This window comes from Ylistrum balloti, unplaced genomic scaffold (assembly GCF_031769215.1).
Source record: "Ylistrum balloti isolate Yb309-2 unplaced genomic scaffold, AGI_CSIRO_Ybal_v1 Utg370744, whole genome shotgun sequence".
Classification (NCBI taxonomy): Eukaryota; Metazoa; Mollusca; class Bivalvia; order Pectinida; family Pectinidae; genus Ylistrum; species Ylistrum balloti.
Window position 1 is genome coordinate 707,093 of NW_026782438.1, and position 19,591 is coordinate 726,683.

Sequence of the window (19,591 nt, forward strand, 5' to 3'; positions counted from 1 at the left end):
TTTATAGTTCATGTCGCAACATGTACCGTAAATACCCGGCCCGCTAAACAGGGACAAGGCAAAACATTATACCGTAAATATCTTACACAGTAAACAGGGACACGTCACTACATGTACCGTAAATATCCTACATAGTAAACAGGGACACGTCACTACATGTACCGTAGATATCCTACACAGTAAACAAGGAAACGTCATAATTATACCATAAATATCCTACGTAGTAAACAGGGACACGTCACTGCATCTACCCTAGTTTTCCTACACAGTAAACAAGGACAAGTCACTACATATACCGTAAATATCCTACACAGTAAACAAGGACACGTCACCACATGTACCGTAGATATCCTACACAGTAAACAAGGAAACGTCACTACATATACCGTATATATCCTACACAGTAAACAAGGACACGTAAATACATGTACCGTAAATATCCTACACAGTAAACGGGGACTTGTCACTACCTGTACCGTACATATCCTACACAGTAAACAGGGACACGTTACTACATGTACCGTAAATAGCCTACACAGTAAACAGGTACACGTCACTACATGAACCGTAAATATCCTACACAGTAAACAGGGACACGTCACTACATGTACCGTACATATCCTACACTATAAACAGGGACACGTCACTACATGTACCGTAAATATCCTACATTTTAAACAGGGACACGTCACTATATGTACCGTATATATCCTACAAAGTAACCAGGAACACGTCACTATATGTACCGTAAATATCCTACACAGTAAACTGAGACTCGTCACTACTTGTACCGTATATATCCTACACAGTAAACAGGGACAAGTCACCATATGTACCGTAAATATCCTACACAGTAAACAGGGACACGTCACTATATGTATCGTATATATCCTACACAGTAAACAAGGACACGTCACTACATGTACCGTAAATATCCTACACAGTAAACAAGGAAACGTCACTACATATATCGTATATATCCTACAAAGTAGACAAGGACACGTAAATACATGTACCGTAAAATCCTACACAGTAAACAAGAACACGTCACTACATGTACCGTAAAGATCCTACACAGTAAACAGGGACACGTCACTGCATGTACTGTAGTTTTCCTACACAGTAAACAAGGAAACGTCATAATTATACCATAAATATCCTACGTAGTAAACAGGGACACGTCACTGCATCTACCCTAGTTTTCCTACACAGTAAACAAGGACAAGTCACTACATATACCGTAAATATCCTACACAGTAAACAAGGACACGTCACCACATGTACCGTAAAATCTTACACAGTAAACAAGAACACGTTACTACATGTACCGTAAATATCCTACACAGTAAACAATGACACGTCACTATATGTATCGTATATGTCTTACACAGTAAATAGGGACACGTCACTACATGTACAGTACATATCCTACACAGTAAACAAGGACAAGTCACTACATGTACCGTAAATATCCTACATTTTAAACAGGGACACGTCACTACATGTACCGTAAATATCCTACACAGTAAACAAGGACACGTCACTACATGAACCGTAAATACCCTACACAGTAAACAGGGACACGTCACTACATGTACCGTACATATCCTACACAATAAACAGGGACAAGTCACTACATGTACCGTAAATATCCTACATTTTAAACAGGGACATGTCACTATATGTACCGTATATATCCTACAAAGTAACCAGGAACACGTCACTACATGTACCGTAAATATCCTTCACAGTAAACTGAGACTCGTCACTACTTGTACCGTATATATCCTACACAGTAAACAGGGACAAGTCACTATATGTACCGTAAATATCCTACACAGTAAACAGGGACACGTCACTATATGTATCGTATATATCCTACACAGTAAACAAGGAAACGTCACTACATATACCGTATATATCCTACACAGTAGACAAGGAAACGTAAATACATGTACCGTAAAATCCTACACATTAAACAAGAACACGTCACTACATGTACCGTAAATATCCTACATAGTAAACAGAGACTCGTCACTACATGTACCGTAAATATCCTACAAAGTAACCAGGGACACGTAACTACATGTACCGTAAAGATCCTACACAGTAAATAGAGACACGTCACTGCATATACTGTAGTTTTCCTACACAGTAAACAGGGACTTGTCACTACATGTACAATAAATATCCTACACAGTAAGCAGGGACACGTCACTACATGTACCGTACATATCCTACACAGTAAACGGGACACGTCACTACATGTACCGTAAACATCCTACACAGTAAACGGGACACGTCACTACATGTACCGTAAATATCCTACAGTTAACAGGGACACGTCAAAACATATACAGTGCTTAGCTGCTAGTGTATTCAGGTTTTTGTTTGTTAAAATGTGAATCAGTAAGAGTTGAATTGATAATACTGAGAAAGAAAGACCCGTATTCTAGCACTTTTAGATAGAAAGTAGTTGAAAATGACATACATGACTTGTATCGAACTCTTTACTAGTGCACTTGATGTCGATTTCAAGGGAAATTTTACTATATTCCTATATAGGTAAAAAAACTGTCATAGGAACAAGAACGGGTACGAACATTAATTGAAATTGTTTTATAGGTTTATGGTCCGTCAACAAATTAAGTATCGTCATTTTGAGGCGGTGTCGCTTTGTCGTTTGTAGTGGCTGCACGAGACTAATCTCAACGAGGACATAACTACGGCAGCGGTGATTGGCCCATGTCTCTGCTTGCTGAGATACATAAATCATCAAACAGAATGACGGTTGAAGTCAACACATTGGTACTGATTAAAGCAAAAATCAATTTTATTACTATTTTTCACATTAATATTTATGTGGGTTTTTTTTAATCGGTTATTTTTGGGTTCACAAAATTTTATTTTATTAGTCTGAATTTATAGATTTTTATCAAATTTATCTTCAATGGCATGTGATCGATTCTCTTTGATATCACAGCACGTTTTATACATGTCGTTACAAGTATATTGCGCATGATTTTAACTACAAACACGTCAAATGTTCTCATAAAAAACGGAATCGCTGTATGCCGATTACAGTTTGTGTAAAAATAAAGCAAAAAAAAAAAAAAAAAAAATTGAAACTACAGAAATGGATAAAGACTTATGTTTCGATAACGTTTAACTACAGCTGTACATCCCCGCATCCGGAGTCTCGGAAAAACGGCAATCAACAGTTAACATTATAAACTCTAAGTCATTCTTAATCTTTAGTGCGTGAAATCTTCCTGAGAAAAGTTCAGCCAAGCATATCCAAAAATCAATCTGACATTAAAATATTCAATAATGTGACCTTTCAAAATACGTATGTTTATCAAATTAGAACAAGTTCCGTGATTCTGAAACAGAAATAAGATTAAACGTCGGTAAACCTTCAAGGAAACATGAAAAAACAGGTCGATAGACTTTCAGACAAGTCTGTTCAGTCAGAGTTGCCAACACTTCTTATCGTCTTGTTTAAATATTGGATTCCATTGATAGCCGTCTGGATTTCTGTACCCGGTGTCGACGTACAATTAAACAGGAAAAAGTCAATACAGAAAAAAGTACCCCAGAGTCATACATAACTGTACCGATTCTACCAAAACTAATCACGTGATTTCGAATATATCTCAAGTGGGCTTGCAGTTTAATATCACCTAGGAAAAAACAGATATTCATTGATCAAAATGATGGACATTTCAGGAAGTCAGCTATCTTAGGTTCTCTTCTATTATATCCATGGCTTTATAAAAGAAATACACAATATACTTTGGATTATGATGCTTTACAGTTTAAAGAATAGAACTAAAAAAATCCTTTTTTTCAATATATTTTTTTCGTTGCCTTGTTTCATTAAGCGAGAGGCCGGGATATGAAATATTTTCATGGTGTCATATCCGAACAACCATTTATTAAAAAGAAAATTGATAAGTCATTTTGTCATCTGCCAAGTACCCGGTTGAATTTATTCAACAAAAGTTGGCCAGTAGTTTTTCCCGCTGTATGTACTGTAACAAAGCACTTGTTTCCTGCGGTTGGCACACTTGGATTTGAAACATCAATACGTTATCTATAAAACTACGTATGTTTTTATTAATAAAAAAATAAACCCTTGTAGAAAAAACATAATCCCGTATTAGCTTTGAAATTAATTATGTTTTCAATGATATATGCGTATTACAGCATTTAAAATATAAAACGTTCGATTGATTTTTTATGACACAAATATTACAGATACCCGTAGCAGTTTACTTGTAAGCTCGTTGTGGCAGACTGACATTTATCTTATCATCTCACCATATACATATATACATGTATAACATCAGACACACACGTTTCTATATCACGTACTGATACACACTGACACATCCAATACCGTTCCCAACCCAAAGTCTGTGTTCCCGATCTATTCCTAGAGCAGACGGACATTCTACTCCGTCTCCAGACCTTAGCAAATACCGGACGAAATTTCCGTCTTTATCCAGCAAATGAATGCAGTCGTTATTCCAGTCCGACACAAGCACGTGACCATATCGGTCACGTGTCACGCCTAGAGGGTAAAACGGATTATCAAGGGGGTCGCCAGGAGGCGTGTTGTATTTGACCTTGACATTTCCAACAGTATCCATGACGACAAACTCTCGTCTGCTACCGTTATAATCCGAGAAAAACATGTTCCCACAAGAATCCACGGCAATTCTGTGAGGATCATGTGGTGCAACGTCAATATCAGAGATCACGTGACCCTCTTCTGACATCTTAACGATTAAATAACGATTGCTTTCACTCTTTCCCGAAAGTCTCTCCACGCCACAGACGTATACTTCCCGTGAATCAGACACAGCCATTCCCCGAGGTATAAAATTGAGGACAGCAAACGTCGTCATCTGAAGATGTTCATCAACTCTTGTTATCACTGTTCCATTGTAGCTAGAAACCAAAAGATCTCCACTTGATGTCATAACCATATGATCCACACCTACATCTAAGGTTAAAGACGCTTTCTTATAACCGTCCACGTCGTAGAGATGGATATCTTTGCTACCCCAACCACAGCAAATCCAAGCCTCGGTTGCTGAAATTGGCAACAGCGCGTGAATGTTTGGGGACATTTCCTTGCAAGTAAAGCAAGCTAACTTTTTTATCGAAAATCTTGGAGACTGGACAGGTGCCTGAGATTCTGTTGTAAAAGAGGACGGCAGAGTTATGTGGAAAAAATCTATCGATCCAAATATGGGGTTGAGATCGTCTTTGGAGACACTTGCTGGTTTAAAATTCAAACAAATCCGTTCTAGATCAGTTAGTTTTTGAACTTTTCTAAGTTCTTCATCTAACAATTCCAGTTCCATGTTGTGATCAGAAATATCAATGGAATCATGGAAAGATAACTCTGTACATTGTTTCATTGTTGCTGTTTTTCTGGCCGACAGCTCCACTAGAAATCGTTGTATTTGCTGCTCATGTTTTGACAGCCTATCCAATTCAGTGTTCTGTAAATCTAGAATTCGTTTTGTGAAATCTTTATCTATCTCATCAATGGCGGCATGTAGAAATCCCGTTCGCCTGTGTATGTCTAGAACACATTCATCGGTTATGTCCTGAAGATGCTCTCTCTGACAAATGGATTCCGAAAGCGAACGCTCCAGACTGGAGATAATACTTTCTACATACATCCTGTACAGGAATGGCTGTAGTATCTGCGATTTTGACTAAATTCTCTGACAGCGATAGAAGACAGAGCTCACTCACCCCAACATGACTTGAAACACGACCGAATCTAGAAGGCCGGCGTGAAGTTACGTTCAAACAGAAGCATGCTGGTGCATTTCACGTGTGTTGTTGGGAAGCAATTACTTGTAGCAGTAGCAAGCTCCAATGTCCTTCTTCGTCGATATTTCCAATTCTCTAATAGAGCCCGGGCAAGGTCATATCCGTATATTGTGCTGCACGTGCTGTTGGCAGGCGGGAGTCTGTGGGGGTTTATCTGTCACTGTAACAGAAATTGTGGTAATTCATTAACATTGGGTCCCGATCAATATCGTATATACTATGGATTATACTATATCTTGATAAATATTATCTGAGCTTCCATGATTATCGACCTTCCTTTCCCCGCTCCAACTTATTTCCCGAATAAGTGCCTAAGTAATCACGGATTCAATCTATATACGTAATTGTTCTATAGACTTGCCAACTACTCTGTATAGGGTTACCAGCTTTAGGTGCATTTCTATGAAACTAAAATGAATTAGTTTTACTTACAGTACACACTAATAAAAATTTAGACTTGCGTACATTGATCTTGAACACTTTCCCTTAGTTTTAACCAGTCGATATTGTGAAAGATTGAATTGTTTTCAAGAGAAATGTCTCCACTAGCTATGAAGCTTTTAAAACCATTTTATTCGAGTACATGTCTGCTGTATAGACAAGTGTTACAAGAGTCTTGTTAAGTAATTTAAAGATCCCGTCGGTTGTGAGAGCAAGCTTTCAGACAGAAAACCGATAAATGGATTTTAAAATAACGACTCTCAGTTTTTGGATACCGTGTTGACTTAGAGAAAAAGCAGGTTCATTACAATTTCAGGTTTCGCCGATCGATGAAGGTCTAAATAGCGATTATTGTCGTTCTACAAGCGATTACTGCAGTAGTCAGAAAACAAACCTTCTTGTGTGTTAGCTTCTTTTAAGTTGTGTAATTGGTGGTTTGTCCTGATTTGGAACAAATTTTTTTTTGCGTTTTGAGGAGGGAACGAAGGCACATGTTTAGTCAGCCAAACCACGTTGGTCAGTTCATTTCTTGAGAAAGCCAGTGAAAATTTCAGGTAAACCAAAATTTAAAACATCCTTGCCCGAAATTGTTGACACAGCAAGTTTGAATGCACTCGAGTGGAACTAAAGAAGTATGTGTCACAGCGATGAATTATTTCTGTCGTGTACTAATTGCATGCGAGAGATTGTGTGTGCATCAACATTTTTAGACCCGTAAACAGCGTCAGTTATTACGGTAGTGAAATATTTTGAAATGTAAAATCGTAGAAAGTCCCTGAAGTATATGTGAAATAAGTTGTGGGTTATGCATTGCCAAGTGTGAACGCCTACGCGTATCTCGCCGCTGCCTTAGTATTTAAACCTAAATCTTGTCACCTTCAGTTTAATGATTGAAATGCCAAGAAAACTTGCTTTTGTCAACATTTCGGATAAATTGTTCAAAAGAATGACCACAGTCTACATTGTGAGGATTGATTTTATCAGCAACATAATTTTCTGGTTCACAAATACCTGTCCTGGATCGAGCAGAATCGATTTGTATAAATCTATAAATACCGACTCAAGGGATTATCGTTAGGTACATATAATTGTATTCTAAGTATTTTCGTTCTCGGCTGATCTATGTACTAAATTTATCTTTGTAATGTATATATTTACTTCATCGATATCATATTTGTATTGACAAAGACGGGACTTGTGACTGTATATCAGATGTAAACTTCAACCTCACGTTCCGTTTAAGAAGACAGTTGGACCTCGTTATCTCTAACTCGTATTACTCAAAGACCCTGTCTAATCAGAAACATTTCGTCAGTCACTGTCTGTTCTGTCTAACTTTCGGAATCACTGAAATCGAATACTCGGTTATCTCGAAGTTTCGTCAGGGTCCCGTCGAGTTCGAGGTAACGAACTTCGGCTGTACATAAGTGGTGTTTTTTGGCATTAGTACCATTGATATTTGCGTTGCACTGGGAGAGTCATTTTAGACATAGTTAACGATACTGTCACGACATGACGTGAGAGAGATAATCTGTTACTTACCGTGTCGTAATCAGGTGTTAGTTTGTAAGAAAGAGTTATCTAACTCCTGCAATATGTTCAGTGTACACTACATTATCATCCAATTAGTGTCAGGAGTTAGTTTACAAGTCTCCTTCGACTACGTGCTCGCAACCTCACAAACATAGTCTTAACTGTTTACGCTTGTAATGTACTACGTTACACAAATATGCCTGTAAGTACAAAAGTATGTACACACGGTACAAATCGAAAGTTCGCGATCGACATATGTGAGAGTAAGACAACCCGACTTCTGGCTCAATAGACGGTGTATAGAGGCCATGACCTACCTCTGTAATATACTTTGTTATTATTGCCGATAGGGGTTATAAGTACTTGATGTGTACGACATAAATAAAGGGACAGAGATATCCATTCAAGCATAAAGTAAATATTACATCATAACATCCTGTTTATATTTTGTTTACTATGACGTCGGCTAAAAATGTGCAAAATATGATTTAATTAGTAATAGCATTTTGAAAATAATTTGGACGTTGACTTTCAAATCATTTTTAGATTTTAAACTTACATCAAATGACAAGAGCTTGGTCATTATAACGATATTCATTGTTATTCTAATTCCTTTGCATATACGTGTCAAATGCGGAAGTCATTTGTTGGTAAATCTTTAGCAATCTACAGTACAAATGTACTAACATTGTATGCACATTTCCTCTCTCCGACTACCCAGAGACGTATATGTGCACTTACATTCATATCAGAAAGTCTGTTCGCCTGTATAACTTGTACCTGTAATATATTTGTGCATATGCAAATTACCTTTAGACAGAATCCATTAGAATTAACACTATTATAATACATTTTTCACAAGCAATGTGGCGCTGTTGTCACTCACTCCTGAAATGTGTACAGCGCCACCTTGTGAACATGGAGAGAATTCAACCGCACGCTCGTTACTATACGCCTCTGTATGTATAAATGAATAAGTTACATAAGAAAGCATCCATTATCTTACCTGTATAATCCCCTCTGTGATCCTGTATCTAAAACTATCATTCGGACACCAGATTAATTCTACCATTGTGATCGATCCCTCCCTGAAATGTTAACTACATATTAATGTGTCATACTTTTTATAGAAATGTATACAGTGAAAGGTTAGTAAGTCACCAGGTCATATTAAGTTCATGTAAGTAAATAACACTAAAGTGTAGTGTAAACAAGTTGGATAATATACTATACAACCACATATTATATATAAACAGATTATCTCTTTCTAAATAAGGTGTCGATTCAAGAGTGGGATTTTGCCAGGTTTTAGACAGGTGAAGAGGGGTTGGTAGTTAGAAGAGGTGAGGGATTTGGTAGTTAGAGTTGGTGAAGGGTTGGTAGTGTTAGAGGTGGTGAGGGGTTGGTAGTTAGAGATGCTTAAGAGGTAGGGTAGTTAGAGGTGGTGGGGGGATGGTAGTTAGAGGTGGTGAGGGTTTGGTAGTTAGAGGTGGTGAGGGTTTGGTAGTTAGAGGTGGTGAGGGTTTGGTAGTTAGAGGTGGTGAGGGTTTTGGTAGTTAGAGGTGGTGAGGGGTTTGGTAGTTAGAGGTGGTGATGGGTTGGGTAGTTAGAGGTGGTGAGGGGTTGGGTAGTTAGAGGTGGTGAGGGTTTGGTAGTTAGATGTGGTGAGTGGTTTGGTAGTTAGAGGAGGTGAGGGGTTAGTAGTTAGAGGTGGTGATGGGTTGGGTAGTTAGAGGTGGTGAGGGGTTGGGTAGTTAGAGGTGGTGAGGGTTTGGTAGTTAGAGATGCTTAAGAGGTAGGGTAGTTAGAGGTGGTGATGGGTTAGTAGTTAGAGGTGGTGAGGGTTTGGTAGTTAGAGGAGGTGAGGGGTTAGTAGTTAGAGGTGGTGAGGGTTTGGTAGTTAGAGGTGGTGAGGGGTTTGGTAGTTAGAGGTGGTGAGGGGTTTGGTAGTTAGAGGTGGTGAGGGGTTGGGTAGTTAGAGGTGGTGAGGGGTTGGGTAGTTAGAGGTGGTGAGGGTTTGGTAGTTAGAGGTGGTGAGGGGTTTGGTAGTTAGAGGAGGTGAGGGGTTAGTAGTTAGAGGTGGTGATGGGTTGGGTAGTTAGAGGTGGTGAGGGGTTGGGTAGTTAGAGGTGGTGAGGGGTTGGGTAGTTAGAGGTGGTGAGGGGTTAGTAGTTAGAGGTGGTGATGGGTTGGGTAGTTAGAGGTGGTGATGGGTTTGGTAGTTAGAGGTGGTGAGCGGATGGTAGATAGAAGTGGTGAAGGGTTGGGTAGTTAGAGGTGGTGATGGGTTTGGTAGTTAGAGATGATGAGGGGATGGTAGTTAGTGGTGGTGATGGGTGGGTAATCAGAGGCGGTGAGGGGTCGGTAGTTAGAGGTGGTGAGGAACTGGCAGTTAGAGGCGGTAAGGGATGGGTAGTTAGAGGTGGTGAGGGGTGGGTAATCAGAGGCGGTGAGGGGTCGGTAGTTATAGGTGGTGAGAGGTTGGATAGTTAGAGATGCGAAGAGGGGTTGGGTAATTAAAAATGGTGAGGGGTTGGGTCGTTAGGGAGGTTGCCAGACGTTGTGTAATTAGAGAGACAGGGAAAAGGGGTTGAGTAGTTAGTGAAGTGAAGAGTGGTTGATAATGAGAGAGTTGGTCGAGGGGTTGAGTAGTACGAAAGGAGGAGGAGGAAGTTTAGGGTAGTTAAGAGAGATGTGGAGGGGTTGAAAATTTACAGAGATGGAAAGGGTATGGGTTGATTGGGTTGTTAGTGAGTTGTGAAGGGGTTGGGTAGTCATGAAAGATGAAGAGGGATTGGATGGTTAGTAATGTAGGGATGGATTGGGTAAAGTAAGAGTGGCTGGGAGGATAAGAAATGTTTAACTTTGTACAAAGAGGTTTACGGTGAACTGCGATGTAATTGAAATCATGATAATTATTACATGTGTAAAAGGCCACGCCCACTCAAAATTACGTATCAAGTTTAAAATCACGGCATTATGCAATAGAACGGAGATATGTACGTACCGCCAGTTGAGGTGAAGACTGTACACCACTTTTTACCGTCTCTACGACACAAAGGTCTTAATGGTGACCACTTTGTCGGGAGAGATGACCTGCGATCTCCATCGAGATATCGTTTCACTCATCACAAATGACCCGTGCCTTCCAGGCAAAACATAAATACATACAATTAGAATTCAGGCCAAACCCCAGACGTGTCCATTGGATAGGACTTGTCAGTATTTGCGCTAGAATTTTCTACAGCTCAAGGCGAATTGCACACTTATAAACTTGATTAACGATACAATTTTCCACCTGTTGCATAAATGAGACCAAACCGTTGGATACAAACGTCAGGTTTGATAATAAGCATGATATCCCCAGGTGGGTCTCTTACTTACACACAGGCGAATGAGAAGCAGTATGTGTTTAGATTAAGTGTGCAAACTGTGTCCATATTTTGATGCAAGTAATTTATCCGGATTGTTGTCTGCTAGTTAATTCAAACATAGCTAAATGTTTTCGCTGATGAAGCAGACAACATCCCACTCCAACAAACAGACTTAAATATGTGAAAGGATGAATATGAGCCCTAAACTTGTTTATCCAACCGATATGCAATATATGTTTGTGTAATATTGTTTTATATTGAATAAAGATATCATATAAAAACTGACTTAAATGTGATTAATTTGGAATTCAACTCAAAAGAGAAGACTAAATCCCGATGGCTGCTTCTGATCGTCGTGTACTTATTGTGAGACCAGGACAATAAGCCATTCGGAAATGAGTCTAACAGGCATGATTGTCTAGGAAAATATTCGTGTAAATAAAGATAAACAAGTAGTAGCGGTTTGAATGTTTGCATGGGTGGCATAGTTATGAAAAAAAAAATGAAAAGATTTTGACTTTCCTGAGCATCGACAAACGGAAAATACTTTTAAGATTCTTGAAAATTAGTTTTTCGTGTCTTACTACTTTTGCTTGGGCTTGATTTACTATAGCAACAAGTGAACTGAATCGTAATCCAATCTCAAATTCAATACCACTACAGCAGAATATGAGCAAAAGAAAGATTCACACGGAGACTTCTGAAATAGTACGAGAACAAGACCAGGTGTAAGCGTTTTCTGCTCCATCGATGATACCAGTCACGTAAACCTTGGTCAATCTAAACAGGTAATGTCATATTCTCAAATGAGAACAAGTTATATCACAAAGAAATCAACAGGAACAGTAATGAGCGTGAAACATGTCCGGCTTCATTTATCACAATAAAATGGAATAATTAGCGATGAAATCACTATAACGACCGTCAACCTGCATTTCGCGGTGTTGGAGATGCAGGAATGATGCTAACAAGAACTTGAAAATTCACTCTAGGGAAATAGAAATCATTCCTTTTATCATACAATTTGGTGGAAAGCTGGCCATGTTTCGTCATAGGAAAAAAAATCGAGTGAAGTGGCTGATGTAGAAGAATCTGTTATGTCCTTGTTTTCCAAATGCCAATGGCGTGTTGGAGACCTTATTGCCAAACTTGACAAAACAAAAAGAATCTCGATCACGTCTTTAAGAGATAGCAGCATGTGCAGTGTGAAACTATATCGCCTAACATTCCTCCCAATAGACGGGATCTATGTTTTATAAGAGCAATGTGTCTTTGCTCAGGAAATACTGAAGACAAAGATGAAAGTTTTGCCAATGTATGGATGGGCAATGTTGTTGGTCTTCAGAATTCCTTTTTGCGAGAGATAACCGTTATCTTAAAACGTTAATGTTGTGTTCAGAATGAGGTTTCTGGATTCATTAAATACATGGAAAGTTTTCAGTTAATGAAATAATAAAAACTGCTCTTTAACAAAGCATGTTCGTTTATAACAATATAGTTTTAAGTTTTCAGACCATTTATAAAGATTTCTTTTTATAAACTTTTATCTCATCGTTATATGACTTGAAGACGTCGACGCAAAACACGAATTCTTAATAATTCAATACTGTCTGCACTTTTTCCTGTTTTAAACCCGTTGTTAAAATGTCTGGCTTATAAATATTATTTTTATTAGTTAATGATACGAACAAAGTTTTTTTTTATTTTCTGATAGTTATACAGAGTTGACTTTAATATAGAGTTATTGATAGATATGCACGTAGTTGATATCGATTATAAATGAGAAAGGAAAGTTACTCATGTCGTCTACAACGAAGATAATATAAAGTTGGGGGCGTCTGTAGGCAACGTTTTCACTGATATCTAACACCTGAACAATGCCACTGCTCAGCAGGCAAAATATACCACGCAACGTCTGGTACACAATCGCCTGTGTTTCCCCATTCCTCCTACTTGGATTGTATGCTGCAATCATCCATATATAGACTTTCCCAAGGCTAAAGCTGTCTGTGTAATACCTTAAATGTCTCCCAAGGCATTCCGCATTTCTTTACAGACACTTAGTACAATTTCTTTTATTTCGTTACTCATTTCAGTCATACATTTGTTTTTTCTTTTACATTTCATTTCATTTTCAAACGTAAAATGCATCCAGAATATAGTTTGTAATTTTACCCGGGGTCACAAATATCCAATGAATTATTTACACAGATATTTACATATGTAACCTACAGTAAACAGAAATACTATGTTAACAGCTTGGCGGTTACATCGGACAGCAGAATGCTGAAAACACAAAATGTACATATTGTTTACGGTAAACATATTCAACAGTTTAAACCTATTAAAGAAAAAATGGAAGGAACTACTAAAAATGTGTTAATGAAAATCATATCCATCTGTTCAAAGCTATCTAAAGGCAGGTTTAGCGAAATACAGAAATATGTGTTTATAAAACACACGAAATCAGTTGCCAAAAGAAAGATACTGGTAAAGTTAGCTGATCGATACCCAATCATTAATGGTTGATTAAAGTTATTGATACATAACATTTTTACAGGTTTTCAGAGCTGTATATCAAATACTAGTGCAGTATCGGTGTGTCTTAAATACAACAAAGAAAAGTTCTCTAACAGTTATAAAACTGAATGATAAAAAGTAATGTATGAAAATAAATTCAAATAAATAAGATTTTATTACATTAAAGAAAAGAAAATGGATGTTAAATTTTGAAAAAGTATTTGTTTTGATTAAGAGTGAGAGAAGTAATAACTAAACATATAATGTACTACCGACAAAACAGAGAACATATGAAATTACGTCACAGTTTCATTAGATATTCATCGAGCGATTCAAAGTCTTTCCAATTTTAGCAACCTCCACCAGTCCGATGTACACAATGTGCAGAAGAAGGAAAAGCAACATTTTATCGTGTAAAATACAAACACATTTGTGTTTGTGACATCACAATATTATTTGAATTGTATGACATGATAAAGGTTTGCCGAAAAACTGTATGTGAATCCAAAGACAAGCTCATCTTGATGTTTAGTAAAATGTGTTCACAACGCATTTGTGGAATGGATGAAAACATAAACACTGATGTAAAGATAGTTATGTCATAAATTCAACAAATCACCGTAGAAAACAAATTTCGTCCAGAACACGTATCCTGTCTATACATTCAGCTTTCAGTGGAATAATTCCCTTATCTATGCTACTTTCAAGAATAATGAAAAAGGCAATTAAGAGAGAAATCATGATGCAGAGGTTTGAGATGAACTACGCTGAAAAACGTTATATTTTAAACTTTATTATGACATCCGGGGTACAAAAGAAGTTAATTAACGACATAAATATTACGAATAAGTTAATGAGATAACGAGTGATGGATATAATCATCAGGTGGCAACATGTCAGACAAAACTGTCGCATAAAGTCACGCCGTGATTTGCCCTGGAGCTATGCCCTCCCAGGAGTTACACAAATTTTAATGAAATTTTTAATCTTTACATATTTGTACTAGTTTTCGTTGAAATATGTTTCTTATAAATAACTTCTGTCAACTGCAGTGTCATATTCCAGTCAGGTATTATTAAATACAAACGCGTGTATCATCTGTGTGCTATATTGTACCAGGAAAAGTGGCGGAAACTTCTTTGGAGAAGCTTATTACATTTACAATTTACATGTGGTCAGAACTTAGGTATGCCCTTAGCGTGAATGTCATTTATAAAAACTCTACTGTATTTCCACATGTATAATTCATTGCCATGTATCCGCTCTGAGTCAAATTTGATGACACACACACACAAATAGAAAAGGAAAACGGATGTCTAGGCTATGATTGACAATAATTTGATTTGTTTCCGTATTGGAAGAGTCCTAAATTGACTGTGCAATAGAATGTACTACGTACACGTCTCTGTAATATCGTTGGAGGCTTGATATTTTACTTCCTTTGGTCATTCTCCACATCCTTTTCTACGTCTCTCTTGCCTGTAGTAAATTGCCGGTTCCTTTCCTTCATTGATTTCTGTATCAATGCCTACGTCTGATCAATTGTTGTTAGCTGGCACTGAATTATACAAGGGCACCAGGGCAGCATCTAAACATTTCTGAACTCTCTCTCTCTCTCTCTCTCTCTCTCTCTCTCTCTCTCTCTCTCTCTCTCTCTCTCTCTCTCTCTCTCTCTCTCTCTCTCTCTCTCTCTCTCTCTCTCTCTCTCTCTCTCTCTCTCTCTCTCTCTCTCTCTCTCTCTCTCTCTCTCTCTCTCTCTCTCTCTCTCTCTCTCTCTCTCTCTCTCTCTCTCTCTCTCTCTCTCTCTCTCTCTCTCTCTCTCTCTCTCTCTCTCTCTCTCTCTCTCTCTCTCTCTCTCTCTCTCTCTCTCTCTCTCTCTCTCTCTCTCTCTCTCTCTCTCTCTCTCTCTCTCTCTCTCTCTCTCTCTCTCTCTCTCTCTCTCTCTCTCTCTCTCTCTCTCTCTCTCTCTCTCTCTCTCTCTCTCTCTCTCTCTCTCTCTCTCTCTCTCTCTCTCTCTCTCTCTCTCTCTCTCTCTCTCTCTCTCTCTCTCTCTCTCTCTCTCTCTCTCTCTCTCTCTCTCTCTCTCTCTCTCTCTCTCTCTCTCTCTCTCTCTCTCTCTCTCTCTCTCTCTCTCTCTCTCTCTCTCTCTCTCTCTCTCTCTCTCTCTCTCTCTCTCTCTCTCTCTCTCTCTCTCTCTCTCTCTCTCTCTCTCTCTCTCTCTCTCTCTCTCTCTCTCTCTCTCTCTCTCTCTCTCTCTCTCTCTCTCTCTCTCTCTCTCTCTCTCTCTCTCTCTCTCTCTCTCTCTCTCTCTCTCTCTCTCTCTCTCTCTCTCTCTCTCTCTCTCTCTCTCTCTCTCTCTCTCTCTCTCTCTCTCTCTCTCTCTCTCTCTCTCTCTCTCTCTCTCTCTCTCTGTTGGATATGTAGGACTATGTATCCGTACCCTACAGACGAAGATACTCCTATCTGGTTGACGAGTTGTTAAACAACAACAGTAGAGAACCTACGTCCGTCATCAATGTTGATACTGATGTTTGTATTTATTGATACGGCAATTAGTATTTTGATTATATAAAAGATAACTAAAACATTATCTATCCCTAGAAACCATATCAAAATGTACAGTATTTCAATTATCTGTCCCTAGAAACCATATCAAAATGTACAGTATTTCAATTATCTGTCCCTAGAAACCATATCAAAATGTACAGTATTTCAATTATCTGTCCCTAGAAACCATATCAAAATGTACAGTATTTCAATTATCTATCCCTAGAAACCATATCAAAATGTACAGTATTTCAATTATCTGTCCCTAGAAACCATATCAAAATGTACAGTATTTCAATTATCTGTCCCTAGAAACCATATCAAAATGTACAGTATTTCAATTATCTGTATAGAAACCATATCAAAATGTACAGTATTTCAATTATCTGTCCCTAGAAACCATATCAAAATGTACAGTATTTCAATTATCTATCCCTAGAAACCATATCAAAATGTACAGTATTTCAATTATCTGTCCCTAGAAACCATATCAAAATGTACAGTATTTCAATTATCTGTCCCTAGAAACCATATCAAAATGTAAAATATTTCAATTATCTGTCCCTAGAGACCATATCAAAATGTACAGTATTTCAATTATCTGTCCCTAGAAACCATATCAAAATGTAAAATATTTCAATCATCTGTCCCTAGAAACCATATCAAAATGTACAGTATTTCAATTATCTGTCCCTAGAAACCATATCAAAATGTAAAATATTTCAATTATCTGTCCCTAGAAACCATATCAAAATGTACAGTATTTCAATTATCTGTCCCTAGAAACCATATCAAAATGTAAAATATTTCAATTATCTGTCCCTAGAAACCATATCAAAATGTAAAATATTTCAAATCACCCAGACAAAATAACCACAGAAGTTTGTTTCTCACTTTACACACCATCATGTCATTTCGGCTGGTAATCGTATGCTGTCATATCATCATGGCCCTGGAGAACAGTCACATGTTTTAATTCTCGTAAGTATATCTCATTATGTACTTATATAGTGTACGGTCTATTGTGTGTTGTAGCAAACGCTTTTGCTCTCTTGAAGCACATCTAAATTTCTCCATTTCATGTTGTAGAAGCTGAACACGCGATACGCTGAATAATTCATAAAAAACCCTTTCTCATGCAAAAGACACATCAAAAGAATTACTTTAAAGCGTTGGCTTTCCTCCCTCCAAATCATCAACCAAAAAGAATACTAATTAGGTTCTCGTATCTGTACACACTTTTCGTGGACACGTAGATTACTGCTAAAACCTTCTACTGACACACTGGAGTCCAATTGTCGGGGCTAACATCAATTACATTCCCTTACGACTAACGTTCGGTGCAGATTCGTTACCAGCATACCGTTGTGTATGAAACTTCATAGCTTTTTATGAATATATAATATAATTGGACATTTTTAGAATTCCGCTTTCAATAAAACATTATGAGTTTTATGCTCCAGTTTTACAAATGTTAAATATTTCATTATGATAAAGGCAATCAATAATTGCAATTCGTTCGTGCTTTTACAAATTCCTGGACACATCCATGCATTCTGGAACAAATGAAATTTTAACATTCGGACAATCGTAAAATTTGTCGTAGTTTGTTTTTTAACTAATTTTACATATTTCAGAACTATGTGCTTTAATGAAGTTCACGCGTAATAATGATGCTCGTAATATCTGCTACCAACGCGACCTTCATGACGAGCAAAACTATTTTGATTTTACATTAGTTTATATCATTCAACAGCTGTATCAAAATGTTTGTCGTTTGTATCCAGAGCTGTCATCCTAGATACATGTTTGCTATAAAAAAAACATTAAGTATCTTCGCAATATGGGAAGTGATGTGGGTGTCACCGATAAGAGATTGGCCTGCTTGGCAGTAAGTATGTTTATGTCTCGTTTGCCTTGTCTGAGACCGTTGTTAATCTGCACACAAAACAGGACACACTTTGACGTATGTCACATGTGGAGTATGTATTGTCTTTGACGTTTAATACTAATAAAGAAAATATTTCTTTTTAAAAACAAAAAATCCAATATTGAATTCATCAAGTCCATTTATAATATCGTGGCCTCACGTCACAGCTGACAAAGGTCATATTGTTAATTACAATGTCTGCCATGTGGATTCTAAAGACGCATTCGCATTTTCTTTTGTGCTATTTTTTCCTTTTAATTCTGTGTCAAGGTATTTATGTATGCCTAACTTTGGACGTTACTTTACGATACAGCCACAGGGTGTTGGCATGTGTTTGGAATGGATTCACATTTTTTATGTAACGTGATTTGTGAATAACATTTTAGAAACATTGGCCTTCTGGGTCCAGTATCTTTGATATTCCTCAACTAAAGCCATTCCATATTCTTTCAGATCATCAATGGTTCCTTATGATATAATCCCTTTTGAGAGATTTTTGGTGAAACAACATTCGTGTCACTATAGCTGAGTTCATAAACCAGAAAATATCGACATACTGACAAAATCTTAATTCAAATTCAAAATCGATGAAATACGGAGAAAACCTGAACAAAGAAAGATTTTACACAGATGCCTCTGAAGTAGCGACAAGAAAATAAGACCAGGTGTTTAGGAACGGTAAGCTTTTTCTGATTCATCGAAGATTTCCAACATTGGTCACACTAAGTACACATAAATGATGTCAGTGCCTTAAGTGAGAACAAGGGCAACACCAGGGTAACAACCATGGGTAATTTATCTCTCAAGGAAATGGAATATGTCTCATCGATTTCATGAGGGCTACCATAAAACATCTCTCGAATTCCACAAAATAGTTTCATTTGGAACAAATTTTTGAACATGGAACAATATGCGAGTATTCAAACAAAGCTACACAACATAAATCCAATGTTGATAAAAACTCGACTAGGTGGGGAAGGGAAAGAAAATTTATTCATTGTAATAAGATAACGACGCTGATATTTTTATTGCAATGTTGGCGTCGATATAGAATGTAAAAACACTTTCAAGGGCACTATTCTCCATATCAAAATGATTAATAATTATATATACAATAACTTACACACTACAAGATTTTACTTTCAACATGTCGTAATCACTGATCTCACAAAATGATGGTTTATATGTTAACTTACTGCTTAGTTGATTTTCACACTCTCCTTAAAATATTAGTAACATCACAATTCATTCTATTACGTTTATTTATCACTAAGCCGCGGTCACGATGACTCGACCTGTGGGAGCGTTCACTAACGCAACTCGTGTGTGGTTCAACGCAACCTGCGGCAGTTTCTGTTTCTCAGGAACCGAGAAACGGACAGGTTAATTC

At 37.6% G+C, this 19,591-nt stretch overlaps 1 protein-coding gene across 1 annotated transcript; it reads right to left on the reverse strand.

Annotated features, from left to right (window-relative positions):
* Window positions 1-4,168: 4,168 nt before the first annotated feature.
* On the reverse strand, window positions 4,169-8,662 carry LOC132558020 (uncharacterized). The gene is made up of 2 exons (XM_060222539.1): window positions 8,641-8,662; window positions 4,169-6,016 (listed from the first exon to the last, which is right to left on the reverse strand). Exon 2 carries the CDS (start codon window positions 5,697-5,699, stop codon window positions 4,365-4,367), a length of 1,335 nt encoding a protein of 444 aa, XP_060078522.1. The 5' UTR covers window positions 5,700-6,016; window positions 8,641-8,662; the 3' UTR covers window positions 4,169-4,364.
* Window positions 8,663-19,591: the final 10,929 nt, after the last annotated feature.

What these genes read in the sequence shown, in the direction of transcription:
- LOC132558020 (XM_060222539.1), bottom strand. Translation starts at nt 5,699, where the DNA reads ATGTATGTAGAAAGTATTATCTCCAGTCTGGAGCGTTCGCTTTCGGAA.